The sequence below is a fragment of the Cyrtonyx montezumae genome, unplaced genomic scaffold (genome assembly GCF_038088225.1).
Source record: "Cyrtonyx montezumae isolate F1298 unplaced genomic scaffold, pur_monq_1.0 scaffold_237, whole genome shotgun sequence".
Lineage (NCBI taxonomy): Eukaryota > Metazoa > Chordata > Aves > Galliformes > Odontophoridae > Cyrtonyx > Cyrtonyx montezumae.
This window is the reverse complement of record NW_027071978.1, coordinates 4,633-28,828: the sequence shown is the minus strand read 5'-3', so window position 1 is coordinate 28,828 and position 24,196 is coordinate 4,633. Positions and strand designations below refer to the sequence as shown.

The window sequence follows — 24,196 nt, the reverse complement described above, 5'->3', positions numbered from 1 at the left end:
GTGGGGCGGCCCCACAGCGCTATGGGGCAGCCCCATAAACCCCCCCCCACCCGCCCAACGCCATGGGGTGGCTGTGGGGCAGTCATGTGTGTTCACGGGGCAGCCATAGGGCAGCAATGGGGCGGCTATGGGGTGGCTAGGGGGTGTCCATGGGGCAGCTATGGGCGGCTATGGGCAGCCGTGGGGCTCACCCAGCGCGTTCTGCAGCCCCATGGCGCGCTCGGGGCTGAGCAGCAGCTCAGGGCCGTGGGGGGGGCGGAAGCGGACGCCCTCCTCCGACACTTCGCACAGCGCCGACAGCGACACCATCTGGAAACCGCCGCTGTCCTGCGGGCGTAATTAGCGCGGGGTTAATTAGTGTTGGGGGGGGGGGGTAATTAGGGGGGGGGTGTTCATTGAGGGGGGGGTGTATAGTGAGAGGGGGTGAAGGGGGGATGACAAAAGGGGGACTTTTGAAATGGGGGGGAGGGGGCGTAGTTGGGTAATTACTGGAGAGGTTCATTAGTGAAGTGGGGGAGGGCTTAATTAATTAATCAGTGTGGGGGGGGGTAATTAGCAAAGGGGGGGGGGGCAAAAGGGGTCACTCACCGTCAGCAGATTGCGGGACCACCCCATGAAGCCGTGCAGCCCCCCCGCGCGCTGCACCACCTCCGGGCCCTGCAGGGGATGAGAGGTTAATTGCATTAATTGGGATAATTAAAAGGGGGGAGGGGGAAAGGGTCAAATTTGGGGCGTGGCCTGAAGCGCTGGGGGTGTGGTCAATGCACAGAGGGGCGTGGCTTCGGGCTGACCAATCAGATCGAGTGGAGGTGCGGTCTCATCCGCACGGAGGCGTGGCTTACGCTGGTGGGCGTGGCCACCGTCGGATCGCCCTCCGCGTGGGCGGGGCTACCGAGCCGCCCTCCCCGCCATTTCCGCCTCCTCCCACCCCCCCATTTCCGCTTTCCCCGCCATTTCCGCCTCCCCGCCGCGCTCACCGGCGCCGCCCCGAGGTGGTACGCGTTCCCGAGGCACAGCGCGCAGCCCAACGCCCGCAGCTGCTCCGCGGTGATTCCTTTGGCGGTGCCGCGCGTCCCCACGGGCATGAAGACGGGGCAGGGCACGGCTCCGTGCGGCAGCAGCAGCTCCCCGGCCCGCGCCATGCTCTGCCCGCACTCCGCCACCACGCGGAGCAGCGGAGTCCGCCCCGCGCCGCTTCCGCCCCGCGCCGCCATCCGCGGACCGCGCCACGCCGCCGCGCTTCCGATCACGTGAGAAGCGCTTCCGGCCGACGCGCCGGAAGCCGGAAGTCACAGCAACGGCGGCCGCCATGTTGGGTTGCGTCCGTACGGAGGCCCTTCGCGGTCCCCGCTGCGGTCCCGGAGGGCTCATAATGTCCCCTTCGTGCGCTCACGTACCACGGGAGAGCTCCTCCGGACCGCTTTGCCCCCACCGGACCCCAACCCCTCCTGTTCCCGCTGCAGGACTCTCAGTGTTGACAGAATTCCCTCTTCCTCTTTCCCCGGAAGCTCCTCAAGCCAATCAGCTGCTCGATTTTATGATTGACAGCTCACTTGGCGTATGATTACTCGCAGCCCTCCCTCCCTCCGGGTAGTTTGGGTAAGCAGGCGGAGCGGCGGGCATTTTGTCCAATGAGAAAGAGAGCGGGAGCAGAGAGGCGGGCGTAGTGCTTCGGCAGCGATTGGTTCGTCGTGTGGAGCGGCAGAAGTGTCCACCAATAGGAGGGCGGATCGGACATCGCGGAGGGGAGGGGGGGGGAAGGAGGGGTGGGCGCGGCTGTATCGCACCTCAGCTGACAGCGGAGCACCGCTTCCCATTGGCTGATCGCATTGAGCGACGTGGCGTTTGACCAATAAGACCAGATGGGGGGGGCACGACGGCTTCGTTCCACCCTCCGATATGAGTGACAGCGTCATCCGCCAGTCACAACGACGGCTTTCGCTGACTGATGTCTGAATCGCCCAACGGCGACGCGAGACGAGCGGAGCGGGGCGGGGCATCCCGAGCGGCGCCCCGGGGCCGGATGAGGTTCCGCGGAGGGGAAGTTTGGTCTCCGCCGCCGCCGCCGCCGCGGGCGCAGTGAGGAGGACCCCCCCGCCGCCATGGGGAACCGCGGCATGGAGGAGCTGATCCCGCTGGTCAACAAGCTGCAGGACGCCTTCAGCTCCATCGGGCAGAGCTGCCACCTGGACCTGCCGCAGATCGCCGTGGTGGGCGGGCAGAGCGCGGGGAAGAGCTCCGTGCTGGAGAACTTCGTGGGGCGGTGGGTGCGGCGGGGGGGGGGAGGGGCGGGGCGGGGGGGGGGGGAGGGGTGGGGGAGGGGTCCGGCGCCGCTTCCCGCGCTCTTCCGCCCAATTTCCGGCTCTTTATTTCCTTCCGATTCGGTTCCGTGTGCGCTCCGCCTCTGATTCCTCGCTTCGGGGTTTTCTTTATGTTTTGGGGGGGTTAATTAACGCTTTTCCTTATTTTGGGGGGCTTAATTAACACTGTCCCTCACTTTCTGGGTTTTTCTTATGGGTGTCGAAGTGCCGCTTTACCTCAGTTTGGAGTTTTTTGTCTCCACAGCCCCAAAACCGACACTTTTTCCCTCACGTTTTGCCTCTACAGCACCAAAACTGTCACTATTTCCTCACATTTTGGGATTAACTGTGAGTTTTCCTCATGTTTCGGTGTTTTTCTTCTTCCACAGCCCCAAAACCACCACTTTTTCTCACACAAATATATGCTCTTAAGGCTTTACCACAGCAAAACTGCCTCCTTCCTCACGTTTTGGGATTAATGACGACTTTTCCTCATATTTTAGGATTAACTACAACTTTTCCTCATATTTTGGTGGTTTTTTATCTCCTCTGCCCCAAAACCACCACTTTTCCTCACGTGTTCTGCTTTTCTGAGCTCTCCAGCCCCAAAACTGTCACTTTTTCCTCATATTTTGTTGGTTTTTTTCCTCTCCATCCCCAAAACCACCACTTTTCCCTCACATTTTGCCTCAGCACCACAAAAACTGTCACTTTTTCCTCATATTTTCTTGGTTTTTCTTTTACTTACAGCACCGAAACCACTTTTCCTCACATAAATACTTTCTTTTTTGGCTGCACTACACCAAAACCACCATTTTTTCCTCATATTTTGGTGTTAACTATGACTTTTCCTCACGTTCTGGGGTTAATTCTCCCTTTTTTCCTCACGTTCTGGGGTTAATTCTCCTTTTTTCCTCACGTTCTGGGGTTAATTCTCCTTTTTTCCTCACGTTCTGGGGTTAATTCTCCCTTTTTTCCTCACGTTCTGGGGTTAATTCTCCCTTTTTTCCTCACGTTCTGGGGTTAATTACCCCTTTTTTCCTCACGTTCTGGGGTTAATTACCCCTTTTTTCCTCACGTTCTGGGGTTAATTCCCCTTTTCCTCTCATTCTAGGTTACTTTTTGCTCCATATCACAAAGCACACCCCTTTTTTTCCTCCCATTTCATTCTACTTCTGCTCTGCACCACTGAAACTGTCCCTTTTCCCCTCAAATTTTGCTCTTTTTTTACTTCAGAGCCCCAAACCACCACTTTTATTCACATATATGTACACACGTATGCATTTCTTTACACCCCAGCCCCAAAACCACCACTTTTTCCCCATATTTTTGGGGTTAACCACCACTTTTCCTCACGTTTTGAGAGTTTTTGGCTCCACAGCCCCAAAGCCACCACTTTTTTCCTCATATTTTGTTTGGTTCTTTGACTTCAAAGCATTAAAGCACCACTTTTCCTCTCGTTTGGGGTTATTTTGTTGTCTACAGCCCCAAAGCCACCACTTTTCCTCATGATTTGGGATGAACTAAAGTTTTTCCTCATGATTTGGGATGAATTACAACTTTTCCTCACATTTGGGCTTTTTTGGAGCTCCACAACCCCCAAAATCTGTCATTTTTTTCCTCATATTTTGAGTGCTTTGTTTCCTCCACAGCCCCAAACTGCCTCTTTTCCTCATATTTTGGGGTTCACTTTGACTTTTTCCCCATATTTTGGGGCCAACCACCACTTTTCCTCTTATTTTGGGCTTTTCCACAGCCCCAAAACTATCACTTTATCCTCATACTTTGATTTTTTTTTTGTTCTATAGCATCAGAAGCACCACTTTTCCTCTCATCAATGGATATTTTTGGCTGCACTACACCAAAACTGCCATTTCTTCCCTCAGAATTTGGGGTTTTTTGGCTCCACAACCCCAAAACCACCACTTTTTCCTCACATTTTGTGTTTTTTTTACCCCAACGCATTAAACCACCACTCTTCCTCATATTTTGGGGTTCATTTCCACTCTTCCTCATATTTTGGGGTTCATTTCCACTCTTCCTCACCTCTTGGGTTTTCTTTACTGAACTCCCCCCACTTGACCTCAGAGTTTGGGGTTTTTTGGCTCTGCAGCCCCAAAACTGCCACTTTTTCCCATAATTTGGGATTAACTGCCGCTGTTCCTCACACCTTAAGGGTTTTATGCTCCCCAACCCCAAAGCTGCCCTTTTTCCTCACGTTTTATAATGAACTTCCCCTCACGTTCTGGGGCCGATCACTGCTTTTTCTCATCCCGTAGGGTTAGGTTTTGGTTCCCCAGCCCCAAACCACACTTTTCCTCCCCGTTTTTTCGCTCCCCAGCCCCAAACCCACTCAATTTCCGACCCTTTTTGCCCCTCACCACACAACCTCCCCATTTTCCCTCACCTCACGGTGTTTTTGGCTCCCGACCCCCCACATTTCCCCGACCATTTGGGGCCCTTTTGGTCCCTCAACCGTTGCCCACCCCCTCCCCCATTTGGGGCGGTCGCGTTGGGCTCAGCACTGCAGTGCCAACATTTCTCCAACAGTTGGGGCATTTTTTCATCCCCAGACCCGATCCCCCCCAGTGTGGGGCGACGTGGGGCAGTGTGGGGATGGTTTTTACCCAAAGGTGCTGTAGTTCCCCATTTCTGCCCTATTTCTGTGGGGCATTTGGGGCTCTCTGTGCTCTCCCATCCCGCGTTTCCCAGCACGGCCGGGACGGTTGCGTGGCTAACGATGCTCGCTCGTTAATCACCGGGTAATTACACGCAGGGTGTCCTTGCAGACAGTCGGTCACATGCAGCGTGACATCATCTGCCCACGGTGCCCTACAATGGCACACACACCCGTGGAAGTGGCGGGCGGAGATAACGAGAGCAGATTGCGATAATTGAGATCGTTGCGATACGTGGGGGTGGGGTGGGAGGGGATGGGAGGGGTGGGGCGGGATGGGGTGCGATGGGGCAGGATGGGATAGGATGGGGTGCAATGGGATGTGATGGTCCTGATGGACCCACAGTGCAGATTGCGGCCATGATAATTGAGGTCGTTGCGATATGTGGGGGTGGGGTGGGATGGGATGGGGTGCAATGGGATGTGATGGTCCTGATGGACCCACAAGTGTAGATTGTGGCCGTGATAATTGAGGTCATTGTGATATGTGGGGATGGGATGGGATGGGATGGGGTGCAATGGGATGTGATGGTCCTGATGGACCCACAGTACAGATTGTGGCCGTGATAATTGAGGTCATTGCGATATGTGGGGATGGGATGGGGTTTGATGGGGTGGGGTGGGATGGGTCCTGATGTCCTCACAGTGCAGATTGTGGCTGTGGTTATTGTGATATGTGGGGTCGGGATGGGCGGCCCTGACCTCGTTGGGCTGCTGGGTTGGGTGATGAGGTCAGCGCTAACGAGCTGTGCTAATGATCGTTGCATTGAGCGGGTGCTGGGTCTGCAGGCAGAGCTGGAGCTGCCTGAGAGCAAAGGGGGCAGAGGAGAAGTGGAGTGTGGGGTCTGGGGGTGGGAATGGGAATGGGAGAGTGATGGGAATTGGAGAGTGATGGAAATGGGAATGGGAAGAGAGAAATGGGAATGGGAGAGTGATGGGAATAGGGGAATTGTGGGAATGGGAGAGCGGTGGGAATGGAAATAGGAGAGTGATGGGGGTGGGGGAATGGGAATGGGAGAAGAAGGGATGGGAAGAGAGGAATGGGAATGGGAGGAGAATGGGAAGAGAGCATTGAGAAGGGAGGAATGTCTGGGAAGAGTTATAGGAATGAGACGGAGTGGGAAGAGAGCGATGGGGATGGGAGAATTACTGGGAGAGAGAATTAGGAACGGGGGAAAGGGAATGAAAAGAGTGATGGGAAGAGGGGGAACAGGATGAGAGTGATGGGAATGGGGAGAGAGCTGTGGGAATGAGAGAAGGAATGAGAAGAGAGCGACAGGGATGGGAGAATGGGAACGGGGGGAGAGCATGGAGAGCACAAATGGTGACCCCACAGCTGCAGGAGGGGCGGCCCTGGAGCCGGCGGTGGCCCCGGAGCCGGGCACGGAGTGCTGCAGTGACAATAGGGCCGTTGTGGGAGCGCGGCCTCAATGGGGCATTATGGGGAGCGGGATCCCTGCGGGTTTGGGATCTGAGTCCCGCGGGGTCCCGGGGGTTGGGGGGTGGATTCCTGGAGGTTTTGGGTGTTGTGGAGTCAGATGTCAGAGGGGTTTGGGAGAGGAATCGTGGGAGTTTCAGGGTCTGGATTTGGGGTTTTTTGGAGTAGGGTTCGGTGAGTTTTTTCTTGCATTGTGGGTGCTTTGGGAGCTGAACTGGGGGAGGGGGGAGACCCCATCCCGGAGCTGTGAGTGGGGCTTTGGGGTCCTGGCTGTTGTGTGATGCACGGAGCAGCTCCGGCTCAGTGCTGCGGTGGCTCTGGGGAGGATGGGGACAACGGGGCCCAGGGCAGCGGTCTGCACGGGGGGAACACAGAGCTGTGCTCTGGGGACGAGCAGCTCTGAGAAGGTCTGCTGCCCAGGAGGGTCGGTGGCATTCCGGTGGGCAGAGGTTGGCCAACACTTGGCCCAGCGGCTGACCACGAGCCAGCAGTGTGCCCTGGTGGCCAGGAGGGCCCATGGGACCCTGGGCTGTGTCACCCAGAGCACAACCAGCGGGACAGGAAGGTGCTCCTCCTCCCAGTAAGGCCACAGCCGGTGCACTGGGCCCAGTACTGAGCTCCCAGCTCAGGGCAGATGAGGCCAGGCCATGCTGGGTGCAGGGCTGTGCTGGGTGCAGGGCCGTGCTGGGCCGTGCTGGGTGCAGGGCTGTGCTGGGTGCAGGCCGTGCTGGGTGCAGGCCGTGCTGGGCCGTGCTGGGTGCTGTCCTGGGCACTTCTTGGCTCCCAAACCCGCCGGCCCGGTTGGGCAGGAAGCGCCGCACCGGTGCGTGCCTGGGGACGGTGTCTCTGGGGCTGCTCCCCTTTAGTGGAGCCATAAAGTGCCGCTCCTCCTCATAAAAGCACTGTGGGATTGGCAGCCGTGTCCCGGATGTCACCCAGCGCGTGTCCTTCCATCCCTGCAGGGATTTCCTTCCCCGTGGCTCCGGCATCGTCACCCGGCGGCCGCTCATCCTGCAGCTCATCTTCTCCAAGACAGGTACGGCCCCTCTGCGGGCGGCCTTCACCTCAACCCGGCGCCTTTAGCCCCAAATTCTGCTTCGTTTGGGTGTCCCCAAACCATCCGTGGCACTGAGGTGTCCCCAGCGCGGCTCTCGTCCCGTCCCTCCCTGAGAGCGTTCCCTTCCTCTCCGTTATCTCAGAATATGCCGAATTTCTGCACTGCAAATCCAAAAAGTTCACGGATTTTGATGAGGTGCGGCAGGAGATCGAAGCGGAGACCGACCGGGTGACGGGCACCAACAAGGGCATCTCCCCCATCCCCATCAACCTCCGCGTCTATTCACCTCATGGTCAGCGGGGCTGCCTCCTCTGGGGGTCCTGGGGGCTGCTCTGGGGGCCCTGAAGGGAAACTGGGGGGGCCTGAGGGCAAATGGGGGATCCCAAAGGGAAATGAGTGCTGCTCTGTGGGCTCTGAAGGGAAACTGGGGGGTCCTCAGGGGAAATGGGGGATCCTAAAATGAAATGAGTGCTGCTCTGGGGGCCCTGACGGGAAACTGGGGGGTCCTCAGGGGAAATGGGGGATCCTAAAAGGAAATGAGTGCTGCTCTGGGGGCCCTGACGGGAAACTGGGGGGTCCTCAGGGGAAATGGGGGCTGCTTTGGGGTCCTGAGGGTGAATGGGGGCATCCTAAGGGGAAAGGTGGAGGTCCTGAAGGAAACTGGGGAGTTTTGAAGTGGAAATGGGGGTCCTGAGTGTGAGTGGTGGTCATAAAGGGAAATGAGTACTGATCTTTGGGTCGTGAAGGGACATGGGGGCTGCTGTGGGGGTCCTCGAGGGAAATGGGGGCTTTTTTCAGGGTCCTAAAGGGAAATTGGGAGTCCTGAAGGGAAATGGGGGCTGCTCCGGGGGTCCTGAGGGCAGCGGGCTCCGTTCCCTGGTGCTGACGCCTCCGTGTGCCCGCAGTGCTGAACCTGACGCTGATCGACCTGCCCGGGATCACCAAGGTGCCGGTGGGCGACCAGCCGCAGGACATCGAGTACCAGATCCGCGACATGATCCTGCAGTTCATCGGCCGCGAGAGCAGCCTCATCCTCGCCGTCACGCCCGCCAACATGGACCTGGCCAACTCGGACGCGCTCAAGATGGCCAAGGAGGTGGATCCGCAGGGTGAGCGCCTCGGGGTCGGCCCAGTTTGGCCCAGTTTGTACCCAGTTTGTCCCCACTTCTGGCTAGTGTTGTCCTCAGGGTTTAGGCACACTTTGGTCCAGTGTAGTTCCAGTCTGGGCCTAATCTAGGCTCGGTTTTGTTTCAGTTTAGGCTCAGTTTTGCCCAATTTGACCCAGTTTGGGGCCAGATTTGCCCGTTTGGCCCAGTTTGGGGCCAGTATTGCCCAGTTAGGCACCAGTCTGACTGAGTTTGGGCCCAGTTTGACTGTGCTTATCCTGGTTTTGGCCAAATTTGTGCCAGGCTTCTGCCACTGTCATCAGTTGGCCCAGTTGTGGCCTGGTTTGGGGCCCAGTTGTGGCCTGGTTTGGGGCCCAGTTGTGGCCTGGTTTGGGGTCTAGTTTGGGGCCCAGTTGCACACTGTTTTGGGGCCTGCTCTGGGGCCCAGTTGCACACTGGTTTGGGGCCCAGTTGCACACTGGTTTGGGGCCTGCTCTGGGCCCCAGCTGTGGCCTGCTCTGGGGCCCAGTTGTGGCCTGGTTTGGGGCCTGCTCTGGGGCCCAGTTGTGGCCTGGTTTGGGGCCTGCTCTGGGGCCCAGTTGCACACTGGTTTGGGGCCCAGTTGCACACTGGTTTGGGGCCCAGTTGCACACTGGTTTGGGGCCTGCTCTGGGCCCCAGCTGTGGCCTGCTCTGGGGCCCAGCTGCAGCCTGGTTTGCGGCCTGCTCTGGGGCCCGTTTGCGGCCTGCTCTGGGGCCCAGCTGCGGCCTGCTCTGGGGCTGTGTAATTGCTGGTTTGCGGGCGCTGCAGGCCTGCGGACCATCGGTGTGATCACCAAGCTGGACCTGATGGACGAGGGCACTGATGCCCGGGACGTGCTGGAGAACAAACTGCTGCCGCTGCGCAGAGGTACGGGGAGAGCGCCGTTCTGTGATCTTCCAGGACCCTTTTGGCACAAACGTTCGGTTGCTTTGTGGTCTTTAAGGACTCTTCCAACCCGTCCTGTGGTTCCATGCCCTTCAAGGACCCTCCCAACCCAACCATTCCATGGTTCTGTGATCTTGAAGGACCCTCCCAACCCACCCCACAGTTCCACACCCTTCAAGGACCCTCCCAACCCAACCATTCCATGGTTCTGTGATCTTGAAGGACCCTCCCAACCCACCCCACAGTTCCACACCCTTCAAGGACCCTCCCAACCCAACCATTCCATGTTTCTCTGATCTTGAATGACCCTCCCAGACCATCCCATGGTTCGGTGACCTTCAAGGACCCTCCCAACCCAACCATTCCATGTTTCTCTGATCTTGAAGGACCCTCCCAACCCCACCTCTCGGTGTTTCTGTGTCGGGTTGCGGCCGCTGTTCGTCCGGGCACCGCTCCCTCATCTCTCCCCGCTCCCGTGTGCGCCCCGCAGGGTACATCGGCGTGGTGAACCGCAGCCAGAAGGACATCGACGGCAAGAAGGACATCCGGGCGGCGCTGGCGGCCGAGCGCAAGTTCTTCCTGTCCCACCCGGCGTACCGGCACATGGCTGACCGCATGGGCACGCCGCACCTGCAGAAGGTCCTCAACCAGGTGGGCAGCGCCGTGCCGCGCTTCGGTGCCGAGCCGTGCTGCCTGGCCCCGTCCCTTTGGAGCTCGTTTTCTCCCGTTGTTGTTTCTTTTATCCCCCCCCCCCCAGCAATTGACCAACCACATCCGGGATACGCTGCCGTCGCTGCGCAGCAAGCTGCAGAGCCAGCTGCTCTCCCTGGAGAAGGAGGTGGAGGAGTACAAGAACTTCCGGCCCGACGACCCCACAAGGAAAACCAAAGCTTTGCTGCAGTGAGTGAGCGTGGGGGGGAGGGCTGGGGGGGCTCTGCACTGTGGGGTTGGGACTCTGGGAGGGACTGCCCGGAGTGGTGGCGGCTGGAGCACCTCCTTCTCTGCTTGTGCCCTGCAAGGACCTTTCCACCCCAGACCCAAGCTATTTTATGGCTCTGATTGTCCAGGATGTGTCTGTTGTATGGTTCCAAGGTCCTGTGACCTGCAAAGACCCTTCCAGCCCCAACCCAAGCCATTTTATGGCTCTAATTGTCCAGGATGTGTCCAGTCCAATCCATTGTATGGTTCCATGGTTCTGTGACCTTCAAGGACCCTTCCAAGCCAGACCCTATCCATTTCATCATGGCTCTGTGACTGCCCAGGCCCCTTCCGCCCCACCCCATTGTATAGTCCCATGGCTCTGTGATCTTCAAGGACCCTTCCAACCCTCTCCATGGCTCTGTGACCTTCAAGGACCCTTCCAAGCCAGACCCTATCCATTTCATGGCTCTGTGACTGCCCAGGCCCCTTCCACCCCACCCCATTGTGTAGTCCCACGGCTCTGTGATCTTCAAGGACCCGTCCAACCCTCTCCATGGCTCTGTGCCCCACTCTGAGCCGCCCCTCCCCACAGAATGGTGCAGCAGTTCGGGGTGGACTTTGAGAAGCGCATCGAGGGCTCCGGCGATCAGGTGGACACGCTGGAGCTGTCCGGCGGCGCCAGGATCAACCGCATCTTCCACGAGCGCTTCCCCTTCGAGCTGGTCAAGGTGACGCGGGCTGGGAGCCGCGGGCGGCCGGGAGCTCGTTAGCGGGCGCTAATTGGGGAGCTCTGATTGCTGCTCAGATGGAGTTCGACGAGAAGGACCTGCGGAGGGAGATCAGCTACGCCATCAAGAACATCCACGGTGTCAGGCACGCGTCTGCTGCGTGGGAGGAGGGGCAGTGGGGCTGGAGGGTACAGGAGAGGGGTGGGAGTGGGGCTTGGGGGGTGGGGTGGGTGCGTGAAGGGGTTGGAGTGGGGTTTGGGGCTCTGGGATGTGGGGGGCTGCTCGCTGATTGCCCCCCGTCCCCGTCCCCCCCCCCCAGGACCGGGCTGTTCACCCCGGATCTGGCGTTCGAGGCCATCGTGAAGAAGCAGGTGGTGAAGCTGAAGGAGCCGTGCCTCAAGTGCGTGGACCTCGTTATCCAGGAGCTCATTAACACCGTCAGGCAGTGCACCTGCAAGGTAGCGGTCCGGCCCTTCGGTGCGGGTGGGGGCGTGGCCCCCCCGGACCCCGCAGCCGATTCCCGGCCTCCCCCTTTGCCCCCAGCTCGGATCGTACCCACGGCTGCGGGAGGAGACGGAGCGCATCGTCACCACACACATCCGGGAGCGCGAGGGCAAAACCAAGGACCAGGTGGGTGCACCCCAGCCCCACGGCTCCCACCCCCAGCCCCACACCTCCCACCCGCACCCCCACGGCTCCCACTCGTGGTACTCACTCCCAAATCCCGTCCACAATCCCCAATCCCAAATCCCCCTCCCAATCCCACAACTCCCCACCTGTAAATCCCAAAGCTTTGCGCTCCCGATCCCAAATCCCCGCACCCACAATCCCAGCCCCCCCATAATCCCAGAGCTCTGTTCCCTAACCCCCCCCACACTGTCCGTCCGTCCCCCCCACTGACCCTCCCCCCCCCCAGATCCTGCTGCTGATCGACATTGAGCTCTCCTACATCAACACCAACCACGAGGACTTCATCGGCTTTGCCAAGTGAGTGGCTCGGGGGGGCAGCCCTGATTTGGGGGTGGGGGTGGGGGGTCCTACAGCCCAAATAACTCATTGCCAGCACCCAGAATGCTCGCAGGCACCCCCCCCTCCCCCCCATTCACCATCTCAGCCCCCGCTGAGGTCATCGTGGAGGTCTGTGGTTCATTAGCAGAGCTGCCGTGAGCAGAGGCAGGTCGTTAAGGTAACGAAGGCTCTCACTGCCGTTGTGGAAGCCCTGCAGGACCCCCCCATCTCTTGGACCCCCCCCCCAAGATTCTCTCTGTTCTCTCTTTCCCTCTCTGATCTCCGCTCCTCACATTCCCCCTCTGCCGTAACCTCTCCTCTTTTTCTTTGTCCTCACTCTGTCCGGGGACACCAACCTCTCCCACCCCAAAGCTGTTACAGTGAGCAGCACCTGAGCAGCGGGTGCGTACCGCGGTGTGCTGCTGTGAGCAGGGACGGGGCAGTGCTGTGTGCAGCTGTGAGCAGGGACAGTGCTGCATGAAGGGACAGGGCAGTGCTGTGTGCTGCTGTGAGCAGGGACAGTGCTGCATGAAGGGACAGGGCAGTGCTCTGTGCTGCTGTGAGGGGACAGGGCAGTGCTGTGTGCTGCTGTGGGGACAGGGACAGTGCTGCATGAAGGGACAGGGCAGTGCTGTGTGCTGCTGTGAGGGGACAGGGACAGTGCTGCATGAAGGGACAGGGCAGTGCTGTGTGCTGCTGTGAGCAGGGACAGTGCTGTGTGCTGCTGTGGGGATAGGGGCAGTGCTGTGTGCTGCTGTGAGCAGGGACAGTGCTGCATGAAGGGACAGGGACAGTGCTGCATGAAGGGACAGGGCAGTGCTGTGTGCTGCTGTGAGCAGGGACAGTACTGCATGAAGGGACAGGGACAGTGCTGTGTGCTGCTGTGAGCAGGGACAGTGCTGCATGAAGGGACAGGGCAGTGCTGTGTGCTGCTGTGAGCAGGGACAGGGGCAGTGCTGCATGAAGGGACAGGGCAGTGCTGTGGGGACAGGGCAGTGCTGCATGAAGGGACAGGGCAGTGCTCTGTGCTGCTGTGAGCAGGGACAGGGGCAGAACTGCATGCTGCTGTGGCCTGGGGACAGAAGTGGGGCTGGGGACAGGGTCAAGGCCAGAACTGCATGCTGCTGTGGCCTGCAGACAGAGATGGGGCTGGGGACAGGGACAGCACTGGGGCTGCATGCTGCTGGGGACGGGGGTCCTGGGGGCAGGATTGCATGCTGCTGTGAGCTGGGGACAGGAATGGGGTCCTGGGGACAGGGATGGGGTCCTGGGGGCAGGATTGCATGCTGCTGTGAGCTGGGGACAGGGGTGGGGTCCTGGGGACAGGGATGGGGTCCTGGGGGCAGGGACGCAGCTTGGGGTTCTGGGGACGTAGGCAGGGGACTGGGGCTGGGGCATGTGGTGGGGGTTTGGGGTCTCTTCTGCACTGAGTGCTGTGTTTGTGCTTCAGCTTCCCCATCCCATATGGAGCACGTGGGAGGGAGGGAGGTTTGGGGAAGGACGGGAGGGAGGTTTGGGGAAGGACGGGAGGGAGGTTTGGGGAAGGACGGGAGGGAGGTTTGGGGGAGGACGGGAGGGAGGTTTGGGGGAGGACGGGAGGGAGGTTTGGGGGAGGACGGGAGGGAGGTTTGGGGGAGGACAGGAGGGAGGTTTGGGGGAGGACAGGAGGGAGGTTTGGGGGAGGACAGGAGGGAGGTTTGGGGGAGGACAGGAGGGAGGTTTGGGGGAGGACAGGAGGGAGGTTTGGGGAAGGGTAGGAGGGAGGTTTGGGGCTGAGAAAGTGGGAGGTTTGGGGATGGATAGGAGGGAGGTTTGGGGCTGAGAAGGAGGAAGGTTTGGGGAAGGATAGGAGGGAGGTTTGGGGTGGGATGAAGGCTCTGGGGCCCAGGATGTGGGGCTGAGCACCAGGAAAGAAGCCCCACCACCCCGGGCTGCCCCAGGGCAGCGTTGTCCCCATCCCCTCCCTCCCCTCCTTCCCCCCTGTCCCCCATCCCGGGCTCGGGGGGCTCCTGCCATGGGGCGATGGGAGAACCCCTCCAGACGGGCACCGCTCCTCCTTCCCCGCCATGAGCGCTGAGTGCAGCAGTGAAGGGGTGCTGGGGTTTGGTGCTGCCATCCCCGTGGCTGTTTGCGCAAGCTGTGCCTGCTTGCCACCCCTTGCACGTCGCCGTGAGCGTGCTCGTCGTGGCAGTCCTAGGGCCGCGTTCCTTCTGAGCGCTGCCGGCCCTGAAACGCCGCCGTTCCCCTTCCAGCGCTCAGCAGCGGAGCACGCAGGCCAACAAGAAGCGCGCCGTCCCCAACCAGGTATGACCTCATGGGGGGAGCGGGGAACCTGGATCGTGGGGCACCCGTGGCCTGCCTGGGGGGGCTGGGATCCACTCTCTCTCTCTCCTGGAGGGACTGGGATCCACCAGCTCCTTGTTGGAGGGACTGGGATCCACTCTCTCTCTCCTGGAGGGACTGGGATCCCCCAGCTCCTTGTTGGAAGGGCTGGGATCCACTCTCTCTCCTGGAGGGACTGGGATCCCCCAACTCCTTGTTGGAGGGACTGGGATCCACTCTCTCTCCCTCCTGGAGGGACTGGGATCCCCCAACTCCTTGTTGGAGGGACTGGGATCCACTCTCTCTCTCCTGGAGGGACTGGGATCCACCCCAACTCCTTGTTAGAGGGACTGGGATCCAGCAGCTCCAACCTGGAGGGACTGGGATCCCCCAACTCCTTGTTGGAGGGACTGGGATCCTCTCTCTCTCTCTCTCCTGGAGGGACTGGGATCCACTCTCTCTCTCCTGGAGGGACTGGGATCCCCCAGCTCCCTCCTGGAGGGACTGGGATTTGTTAACTGCTTTCTGGAGGGGTTGGGATCCACTGACTCCCTGTGGAGATTTGGGATCCGCCAGCTCCTCTTTGGAGGAACTGGGATCTGTGAGCTCCATCTTGGAGGGACTGGGACTCACTCACTCCTTCCTGGAGGGGTTGGGATCCGTTAATTAATTCCTTCCTGGAGGGGTTGGGATCCATTAATTAATTCCTTCCTGGAGGGATTGGGATCCATTCATTAACTCCTTCCTGGAGGGGTTGGGATCCGTTAATTAACTCCTTCCTGGAGGGGTTGGGGTCCACCCACCCCTTCCTGGGCTGATTTGGGATCTGTTGTCCGTTCATGTTGGGACGCAGAGCTGTGCCCCACGGGGTGGGGGGGGCTTCAGACCCCACAGCAGTGGGTGCCCCCCCCCCCCACAGCTGCCACCGCTCCGCTCGTTTGGCGGTGCTACGAGGAATCATTAACACCGTGAGATTGTCATTAATCGCATGTCACTTTTTCTTTTGCTGTTTTTCTGCTTTTTTCCCACCATTTCCGTGCTTCCCGCTCCTCTCTCCCTCCCATCCCTTTTTCTCCCCTCTCTCCTCATCCTGCTCCCCCCCCCCCCCCTTAATTTTTCGCACCGTAAGGGTGAGATCCTGGTAAGTACTTGGGGAGGGGCCGTGCCGTGCCCCCCCCCCCTTCCCCCCCATCGCGGCGTTCCCGTGGCGGCCGCGCTCCCTTTGCTGCTGTGCTGGGCGGTGCTGGGCGGACAGAGCCCCCCAATTAAGCCCCCCGAGCCCCTAATTGCCCCAAGTTTGCTCTCACCCCAACCCATCCATCCCACAGTGAGCCCACAGTGAACGAACCCACAGTGAACAGAGGTGCTCAGCGCCCCCCAGGCTGCACCCACCCCTCTCCCAAAACTGGGTTTGGGAGGGTGACCCCAAATCTGATCCCCACACCAAACTGGGCTCAGGGGGTGACCCCAGATCTGATCCCCACACCAAACTGTGCTCGGGGGGGTGACCCCATATCCGATTCCCACATCAAACTGGGCTCAGGGGGGTGACCCCATATCCGATCCCCACACCAAACTGGGCTCGGGGGGGTGGCCCCACAGCGCACTCTCGCTCGGTGCCTTCGTTGTGGGGCTCTGTCCGTCCCGGATCGCCGCTCCGCGTGCCGCGCTGTCCGTGTGTCTGTCTCACTAACCTGGGGTGTGGGGCGGTTCTCTGGGGGCAGCCCCGGTCCCGTGCCCGCCCCGGCTGAGCCGCCCCACATCCCTGCTCTGCTCCTCTCTGCTTTAACCCCGGGTCCCATCCACGCTGAGCCCGGCAGCCCCCCGCCCCACAGAGCCGACCCCAAAGGTGGTGGGAGAAGGGGGGCATCCCCCCAGTGCCCCGAAGATCCTATAGGGTGCTGGAGGCTGGGATCCCCCCTAGAGATCCTATAGGGTGCTGGAAGTTCAGGTCCCCCAGCACCCCAAAATCCTAACGGATGCTGGAGGTTGGGGTCCCCCAATGCCCCAGAGATCCTATGGAATGCTGTAGGGGTCCCCCAACACCCAGCACCCCAGAGATCCTATAGGGGCACGGGGGGAAGGAGGCACATGAGCTGCCCCCACAGCAGGGTGGGGCACTGCTGGCACCTCAGCACTGCCCCCCCCCCCCCCCCCCCAAAGTTGGGCTGTGCTCTTTGGGATCCGCCGTGTTGGCCCCAAAAAGCGCCGCAGGGCCGGAGGCTGCAGGCACGCCGAGTGCCCGTCACTGTGGGGTGTTGTGGGGCCGTTGTCGGTGTTGGGTTCTGGTGGCTCACGGTGCGGTGCTGGGAGGTGGCTGTGGGGTGAGCGTCACGGGGGCTGGGGGCTGCTGGGGGTCCTCTGCCCACGCTGCCCCTGGGATCCACCAATTCCTTCCTGGGGGGATTGGGATCCACCGACTTTATTCTTGGGGAGGTGTGGGCTTCACCAACTCCTTTCCGAGGGGGGTTGGGGTCCACCAGCTCCTTCCCAAAGGGGTTTGGGGTCCACCAGCTCCTTCCCAAAGGGGTTTGGGGTCCACTAGCTCCTTCCCAGAGGGGGTTGGGGTCCAGCAGCTCCTTCCCAAAGGGGGTTTGGGGTCCACCAGCTCCTTCCCAAAGGGGTTTGGGGTCCACCAGCTCCTTCCCAAAGGGGGGTTGGGGTCCACCAGCTCCTTCCAGAGGGGTTTGGGGTCCACCAGCTCCTTCCCAGAGGGGGTTGGGGTCCACCAGCTTCCTTCCCAAAGGGGTTTGGGGTCCACCAGCTCCTTCCCAAAGGGGGTTGGGTCCACCAGCTCGCTTCCCAAAGGGGTTTGGGGTCCACCAGCTCCTTCCCAAGGTATTGGGGGTCCACCAACTCTTTCCTGAAGGGGTTTAGGGTCCACCACCAACTCCTTCCCGAGGGGTTGGGATCCACGAGCTTCCGCTGGCTGTGGGCGGCAGGGAGGCGGGTGGGGGGGTGGGGGCTGGGGGGGCTGAGGATGCCCCATAACCGGCCCCGTGGGCCCCACACCGCCGCAGGTGATCCGCAGGGGTTGGCTGACCATCAACAACATCAGCATCATGAAGGGCGGCTCCAAGGAGTACTGGTTCGTGCTCACGGCCGAGTCGCTCTCCTGGTACAAGGACGAGGAGGTGAGGATGGGGGCGGCGGCGGCCGTGGGTCCCCCCGCCCCAAATCCCCTTCGGGACCCCTTTGGATCCCCACTGACCCCGTTTGGGACCCAGCTGAGGGGATCCCTTTAGAAACCTTTGTTGGGATCCCTACTGAACCCCTTCGGGACCCTTCAGAAACCCACTGGGGACCGCTTTGGGATCACGTTTGGAGCCCCTTTGGGGTTTCCCTTTAGGAACTCCCTTTGGGATTCCTATTGAACCCAATGGGAGGGGATCCCTTTAGAAGCCCCAGTTGGGATCCCCATTAAATCGCTTTGGGACCCTTCAGGAGCCCATTTGGGACCCCTTCAGGATCACTTTTGGAGCTTCTTTGGGGGGATCCCTTTAGAAACCCCTGTTGAGATCCCTATTGAACCCGTTGGGAACCCCTTTGGGGGGATCCCTTTAGGAACCCCCATTGGGATCCCTACTGAATCAATTTGGGACCCCTTTGGGGCCTCATTGGGGGGATCCCTTTAGGAACCCTCATTGGGATCCCTACTGAATCAATTCGGGACCCCTTTTGGATCCTTTTGGGGCCTCATTGGGGGGATCCCTTTAGGAACCCCCATTGGGATCCCTACCGAATCAATTCGGGACCCCTTTGGGATCCTTTTGGGGCCTCTTTGGGGGGTTCCCTGTAGGAACCCCCATTGGGATCCCTATTGAACCCATTGGGAGCCCCTTTGGGGGATCCCTTTGTGCTGGATCCACTCTGTGCTCCCCGCACCCAGCCGGGCTCCCCTGGCCGAGCTCCCCGCGCCTCGTTAGCGCTAACGAAGTCTGTGCTGATTGCGCTGTGCCCCCTCCCAGGAGAAGGAGAAGAAGTACATGCTGCCGCTGGACAACCTGAAGATCCGCGACGTGGAGAAGGGCTTCATGTCCACCAAGCACGTCTTCGCCATCTTCAACACGGAGCAGCGGTGAGCACGGGGTCCCCCATTCCCAGGGGTCCCCCATTCCCAGGGATCCCCAGTTCCCAGGGGTCCCCGTGTTCCCTCCCCAGGGATCCCCAGTTCCCAGGGGTCCCCGTGTTCCCTCCCCAGGGATCCCCAGTTCCCAGGGGTCTCCATGTTCCCTTCCCAGGGGTCCCCAGTTCCCAGGGGTCCCCATGTTCCATTCCCAGGGGTCCCCATGTTCCCTTCCCAGGAATCCCCCCATTCCCAGGGGTCCCCATGTTCCCTTCCCAGGGGTCCCCGTGTTCCCTCCCCAGGGATCCCCAGTTCCCAGGGGTCCCCGTGTTCCCTTCCCAGGAATCCCCCCATTCCCAGGGGTCCCCAGTTCCCAGGGGTCCCCGTGTTCCCTCCCCAGGGATCCCCAGTTCCCAGGGGTCTCCATGTTCCCTTCCCAGGGATCCCCAGTTCCCAGGGGTCCCTCGATTCCCAGGGGTCCCCTTGTTCCTTTCCCAGGAGTCCCCTTGTTCCCAGGGGTCCCCCATTCTCAGGGGTCCCCCATTCCCAGGGGTTCCCCCATTTGCTTTGGGGGCTCTGTGCACTTTGAGGCATTGCTGTGGTTTTAAGGGATCTTTGGCTTCTGAGGGGCCATGGTAGCGGAGGCCAGCTGTGCTTTCCCTCCCCCACTGTGGGGTTCCCTCCCCCACTGTGGGGTTCCCTCCCCCTTTGTGGGGTTCCCATCCCCATCACGGGGTTCCCCTCGCTCTCTGTGGGTTCCTTTGCTCTCTATGGGGTTCCCTCCCCCACTGAGGGGTTCCCTTGCCCTCTGTGAGGTTCCCTCCCCCATCTTGGGGTTTCGTTGCTCTCTATGGGGTTCCCTCCCCCACTATGGGGTTTCCTCACTACACTTTCTGTGAGGCTCCCTCCCCCCACTATGGGGTTCCCTCCCCCACTATGGGGTTCCCTCCCCCACTATGGGGTTCCCTCCCCCACTATGGGGTTCCCTCACTCACTTTCTGTGCGGCTCCCTCCCCCACTATGGGGTTCCCCTCCCCCACTATGGGGTTCCCTCACTCACTTTCTGTGAGGCTCCCTCCCCCCACTATGGGGTTCCCTCACTCACTTTCTGTGAGGCTCCCCTCCCCCACTATGGGGTTCCCTCCCCCACTATGGGGTTCCCTCACTCACTTTCTGTGAGGCTCCCTCCCCCACTATGGGGTTCCCTCCCCCACTATGGGGTTCCCTCCCCCACTATGGGGTTCCCTCACTCACTTTCTGTGAGGCTCCCTCCCCCACTATGGGGTTCCCTCACTCACTTTCTGTGAGGCTCCCTCCCCCACTATGGGTTCCCTCCCCCACTATGGGGTTCCCTCACTCTCTGTGGGGTTCCCCCTCCTCCACTATGGGGTTCCCTCACTCTCCGTGGGGTTCCCTCCCCCACTACGGGGTTCTCTCACTCTCCGTGGGGTTCCCCCCCCACTATGGGGTTCCCTCAGCCCTCCACTCACACCGCAGCCCCCCTCCCCCCTCCCCTCCCCCAGGAACGTGTACAAGGACCTCCGTCAGATCGAGCTGGCGTGCGACTCTCAGGAGGACGTGGACAGCTGGAAGGCGTCCTTCCTGCGCGCCGGCGTGTACCCCGAGAAAGGACCAAGTGAGCCCCCTCCCCCCCTTCCCCCCACAGCCCCCTCCCCCCGAGGCTTCCCCCCCCCCCCCCCAGTGACGGCCGCTTTGCCCCCACGCAGACGGAGAACGAGGACGGCGCTCAGGAGAACACGTTCTCCATGGACCCGCAGCTGGAGCGCCAGGTGGAGACCATCCGCAACCTGGTGGACTCCTACGTGGCCATCATCAACAAGTCCATCCGCGACCTCATGCCAAAGACCATCATGCACCTCATGATCAACAACGTGAGCGCGGGGCTCCTGGGGTCAGAGCACCCCCCAGATCTGGGGAGCTTTGGGGGTCAGTGGGGCTCCTGGGGTCAGAGCACCCCCCAGATCTGGGGAGCTTTGGGGGGTCAGTGGGGCTCCTGGGGTCAGAGCACCCCCAGGACCTGGGGGGATTTGGGGGTCATTGGGGCTCCTGGGGTCGGAACACCCCCAGGATTGGGGAGATTTGGGGATCAGTTGGGCTCCTGGGTTCAGAGCATCCCCAGATCTGGGGAGCTTTGGGGGTCAGTGGGGCTCCTGGGGTCAGAGCACCCCCCAGATCTGGGGAGCTTTGGGGGGTCATTGGGGCTCCTGGGGTCAGAGCACCCCCAGATCTGGGGAGCTTTGGGGGGTCATTGGGGCTCCTGGGGTCAGAGCACCCCCAGATCTGGGGAGATTTGGGGGTCACGGGTGTCCCGGGGCTTGGAACATCCTAGGTTCTGGAGAGATGTGGGGGTCCACTTTGTGCCATGGACCCCCATTTGGGGTCTCCAGGTGCCATGTACCCCATTTGGGGGGGTCTCCTTGGGGTCTCCAGGTGCCGTGTACCCCATTTGGGGGGGGTCTCCTTGGGGTCTCCAGGTGCCATGTACCCCATTTGGGGGAGTCTCCAGGTTCTGTGTACCCCATTTGGGGTCTCCAGGTGCCATGTACCCCATTTTGGGGGGGGTCTCCTTGGGGTCCTCCAGGTGTCGTGTACCCCATTTAGGGTCTCCAGGTTCTGTGTACCCCATTTGGGGTCTCCAGGTGCCATGTACCCCCATTTGGGGGGGGTCTCCTTGGGGTCTCCAGGTGCCGTGTACCCCATTTAGGGTCTCCAGGTTCTGTGTACCCCATTTGGGGTCTCCAGGTGCCATGTACCCCCATTTGGGGGGGGTCTCCTTGGGGTCTCCAGGTTCTGTGTACCCCCATTTAGGGTCTCCAGGTTCTGTGTACCCCATTTGGGGTCTCCAGGTGCCATGTACCCCATTTGGGGGGGGTCTCCTTGGGGTCTCCAGGTGTCGTGTACCCCATTTAGGGTCTCCAGGTTCTGTGTACCCCATTTGGGGTCTCCAGGTGCCATGTACCCCATTTGGGGGGGGGGTCTCCTTGGGGTCTCCAGGTGCCATGTACCCCATTTGGGGTCTCCAGGTGCCATGTACCCCATTTGGGGGGGGGTCTCCTTGGGGTCTCCAGGTGCCATGTACCCCATTTGGGGGGGGTCTCCTTGGGGTCTCCAGGTGCCGTGTACCCCATTTAGGGTCTCCAGGTGCCGTGTACCCCATTTGGGGTCTCCAGGTGCCATGTACCCCATTTAGGGTCTCCAGGTTCTGTGTACCCCATTTGGGGTCTCCAGGTGCCCATGTACCCCATTTGGGGGGGGGTCTCCTTGGGTCCTCCAGGCCCCCATGTGCCCCAGCCACCCCGCCGCTCCCCCCATCCGCCCCCTCCCTCAGCGTAACAACCCCCTCCTGTGTGTGCCCCCCCCCCCTCCATTCCCCCCCAGACCAAGGACTTCATCCACTCGGAGCTGCTGGCGTACCTGTACTCCTCGGGGGACCAGAGCAGCCTGATGGAGGAGTCGGCCGAGCAGGCGCAGCGCCGCGACGACATGCTGCGCATGTACCACGCGCTCAAGGAGGCGCTCGGCATCATCGGGGGACATCAGCACCAGCACCGTGTCCACCCCCGTGCCCCCCCCCGTGGACGACACGTGGCTGCAGAGCGGCCCCGCGCACAGGTGGGAGCCGGGGGGGGGAGGGGCTGCGGGAGGAGTTGGCGTTGCTTGGGGTGGGGGTTGGGGGGGGCTGCGGGCTGTGGTTCTGTGGGAGGAGTTGGGAGTGTTGGGCTGTGGGTGGTGGGATGGGGGGGATTGTGGGGATGGGGGGGGGGCTATGGGATGGGGGGGGGTTGGTGGGGCTGCCGGTGGGGGGTTGGGCTGTGGGTGGTGGGATGGGGCGGGTTTTGGGGCTGGGGGGGGGCTATGGAGAGGGGGGGGGTTGGTGGCGGCTGCCGGTGGGGGGTTGGGCTGTGGGTGGTGGGATGGGGCGGGTTTTGGGGCTGGGGGGGGCTATGGGATAGGGGGGGGGTTGGTGGGGCTGCTGGTGGGGGGTTGGGCCGTGGGTGGTGGGATGGGGGGATTGTGGGGCTGGGGGGGGGCTATGGGAATGGGGGGGGGTTGGTGGGGCTGCCGGTGGGGGGTTGGACTGTCGGTGGTGGGATGGGGGGGATTGTGGGGCTGGGGGGGGGGGCTATGGGATGAGGGGGGGCTGGGGGGGCTGCGGGCTGTGGTGCTGTGGGAGGAGTTGGTGCCGATGGGAAGGGAGGGTTTGTGGGGTTGGGAGGGGGGCTCCGGGTGGGATTGGAGGGCCATGTGACCCACAGCTGTGGGGCTGTGGGAGGTTCCCCCCAACCCAACTGTCCTATGGTTCTGGGGAAGGTTCTTCCCAACTCATAGTTATGGGGGGGGTCCTGAAGGGGGCCCCCATCCCCCCCCCCCCCCGCAGTTCTGTATCTGATTGTTGACCTTCCAGGACCCTCCCAACCCAAACACCACAGCTTTATGGTCCACCTCCTTACAGTGCCCCCCCCCAACCACACCCACGGGTTCATAACCCCACAGACCCCCCCACCCTGACCCCCCCTCCCCATGGCTCCGTGTCCGTGCCGTGCTGACCCCCCCTCTCCCCACAGCCCCCTCCGCAGCGCCGCCCCCATCTCCGCCCTCCTGCCGTCAGGGGTCCGACGCCGGGACCGCCGCTGCTCCCCATCCCTGCGGGGGGGGCCCCCTGGCCTTCGCGGCCCCCCCCCATCCCCCTGCGCCCCGACCCCAGAACGTCTTTGCTGCTAACAACGACCCCTTCCCGGCCCCCCCGCAGATCCCCTCGCGGCCGGCACCGCGTCCCCCCCCGGCATCCCGCCCGGCGTGCCCAGGTAAGGAAAGGACCGTGCTGGGTTGGGGGGGGGGGGGAGGCACCCCCACATCTGGGGGGGCTGCACCTCATGGGGGGGGGGGGTTTGCTCCATGTCTGGGGGGGCTCCCCCCTGCGGAGGGGATTTGACCCTACAAAGGGCATTTTGTACTCTGGGTGGGGCTTTTCCCCCCCCACCTTTTTGGGTTTCACCCCCTGTATGGGGGGGCTGTGATCCTCCAGGGGAGGCTCTCAATCTCCAGTGGGGGGATTTCACCCCACGTATGGGGGCCGTGCACCTTCTGGGGGGGGGGGGTTGGCCCCCCACGTGTGGGGGTTTCGCCCCATACCACCCTCCAGAGCGGGACCTCGCTCTTCCCCCCCCATATATGAGTTCTTCCCCCCCCATAGAGGACACCCCCCCACCAGCAGCGATCTTTCCCCCCCTCCCCCTTCAGTGGGGGATTCCTGCCCCACGTGGGGCTGCCCCCCCCCCGCTGACAGCCCGTTCTCCCCCCAGCAGGCGGCCCCCGGCGGCCCCCTCCCGCCCCACCATCATCCGCCCCGCGGAGCCTCTCTGTGCTCGACTGAGGCCGACGACCCCCGGGGTGGGGGGGGGGGGGGCAAAATGTGTGTGTGTGTGTGGGGCTGGGGGGGGCACAGCGACGGGACCCCCCCTCCCGCTGCCTGACCCCCCCACCCCCCCCTTTCTCGAGGATGTGGGGTTTTTGGGGCCGAACGTTGCACTTTGGGGTCCGAACCGCCCCCCCTTCCTCCCCCCCCCGCCCCCCCCGTCAGAATTTTTGTATTAATATATTATATATAAAACATAGCGATTTTTT

At 61.5% G+C, this 24,196-nt stretch overlaps 2 protein-coding genes across 2 annotated transcripts; one reads left to right on the top strand and one right to left on the bottom strand.

The window, feature by feature from the left end:
- Nucleotides 1-191: 191 nt before the first annotated feature.
- QTRT1 (queuine tRNA-ribosyltransferase catalytic subunit 1) lies at nucleotides 192-1,231 on the bottom strand (the record flags this gene model as incomplete). Its single annotated transcript, XM_065739352.1, has 3 exons — nucleotides 978-1,231; nucleotides 589-657; nucleotides 192-327 (listed from the first exon to the last, which is right to left on the bottom strand). Coding segments are annotated over exons 1-3 (442 nt in total), but the record flags the coding sequence as incomplete, so codon positions are not given.
- An 871-nt stretch (nucleotides 1,232-2,102) lies between these two features.
- LOC136050449 (dynamin-2) lies at nucleotides 2,103-23,945 on the top strand. The gene is made up of 20 exons (XM_065739351.1): nucleotides 2,103-2,263; nucleotides 7,378-7,451; nucleotides 7,615-7,764; nucleotides 8,378-8,581; nucleotides 9,389-9,487; nucleotides 9,996-10,156; nucleotides 10,263-10,405; nucleotides 11,019-11,154; nucleotides 11,232-11,299; nucleotides 11,474-11,612; nucleotides 11,698-11,784; nucleotides 12,071-12,141; nucleotides 14,415-14,466; nucleotides 17,505-17,618; nucleotides 18,453-18,562; nucleotides 20,074-20,166; nucleotides 20,253-20,442; nucleotides 21,950-22,183; nucleotides 23,322-23,376; nucleotides 23,875-23,945. Exons 1-20 carry the CDS (start codon nucleotides 2,103-2,105, stop codon nucleotides 23,943-23,945), a joined length of 2,412 nt encoding a protein of 803 aa, XP_065595423.1.
- Nucleotides 23,946-24,196: the final 251 nt, after the last annotated feature.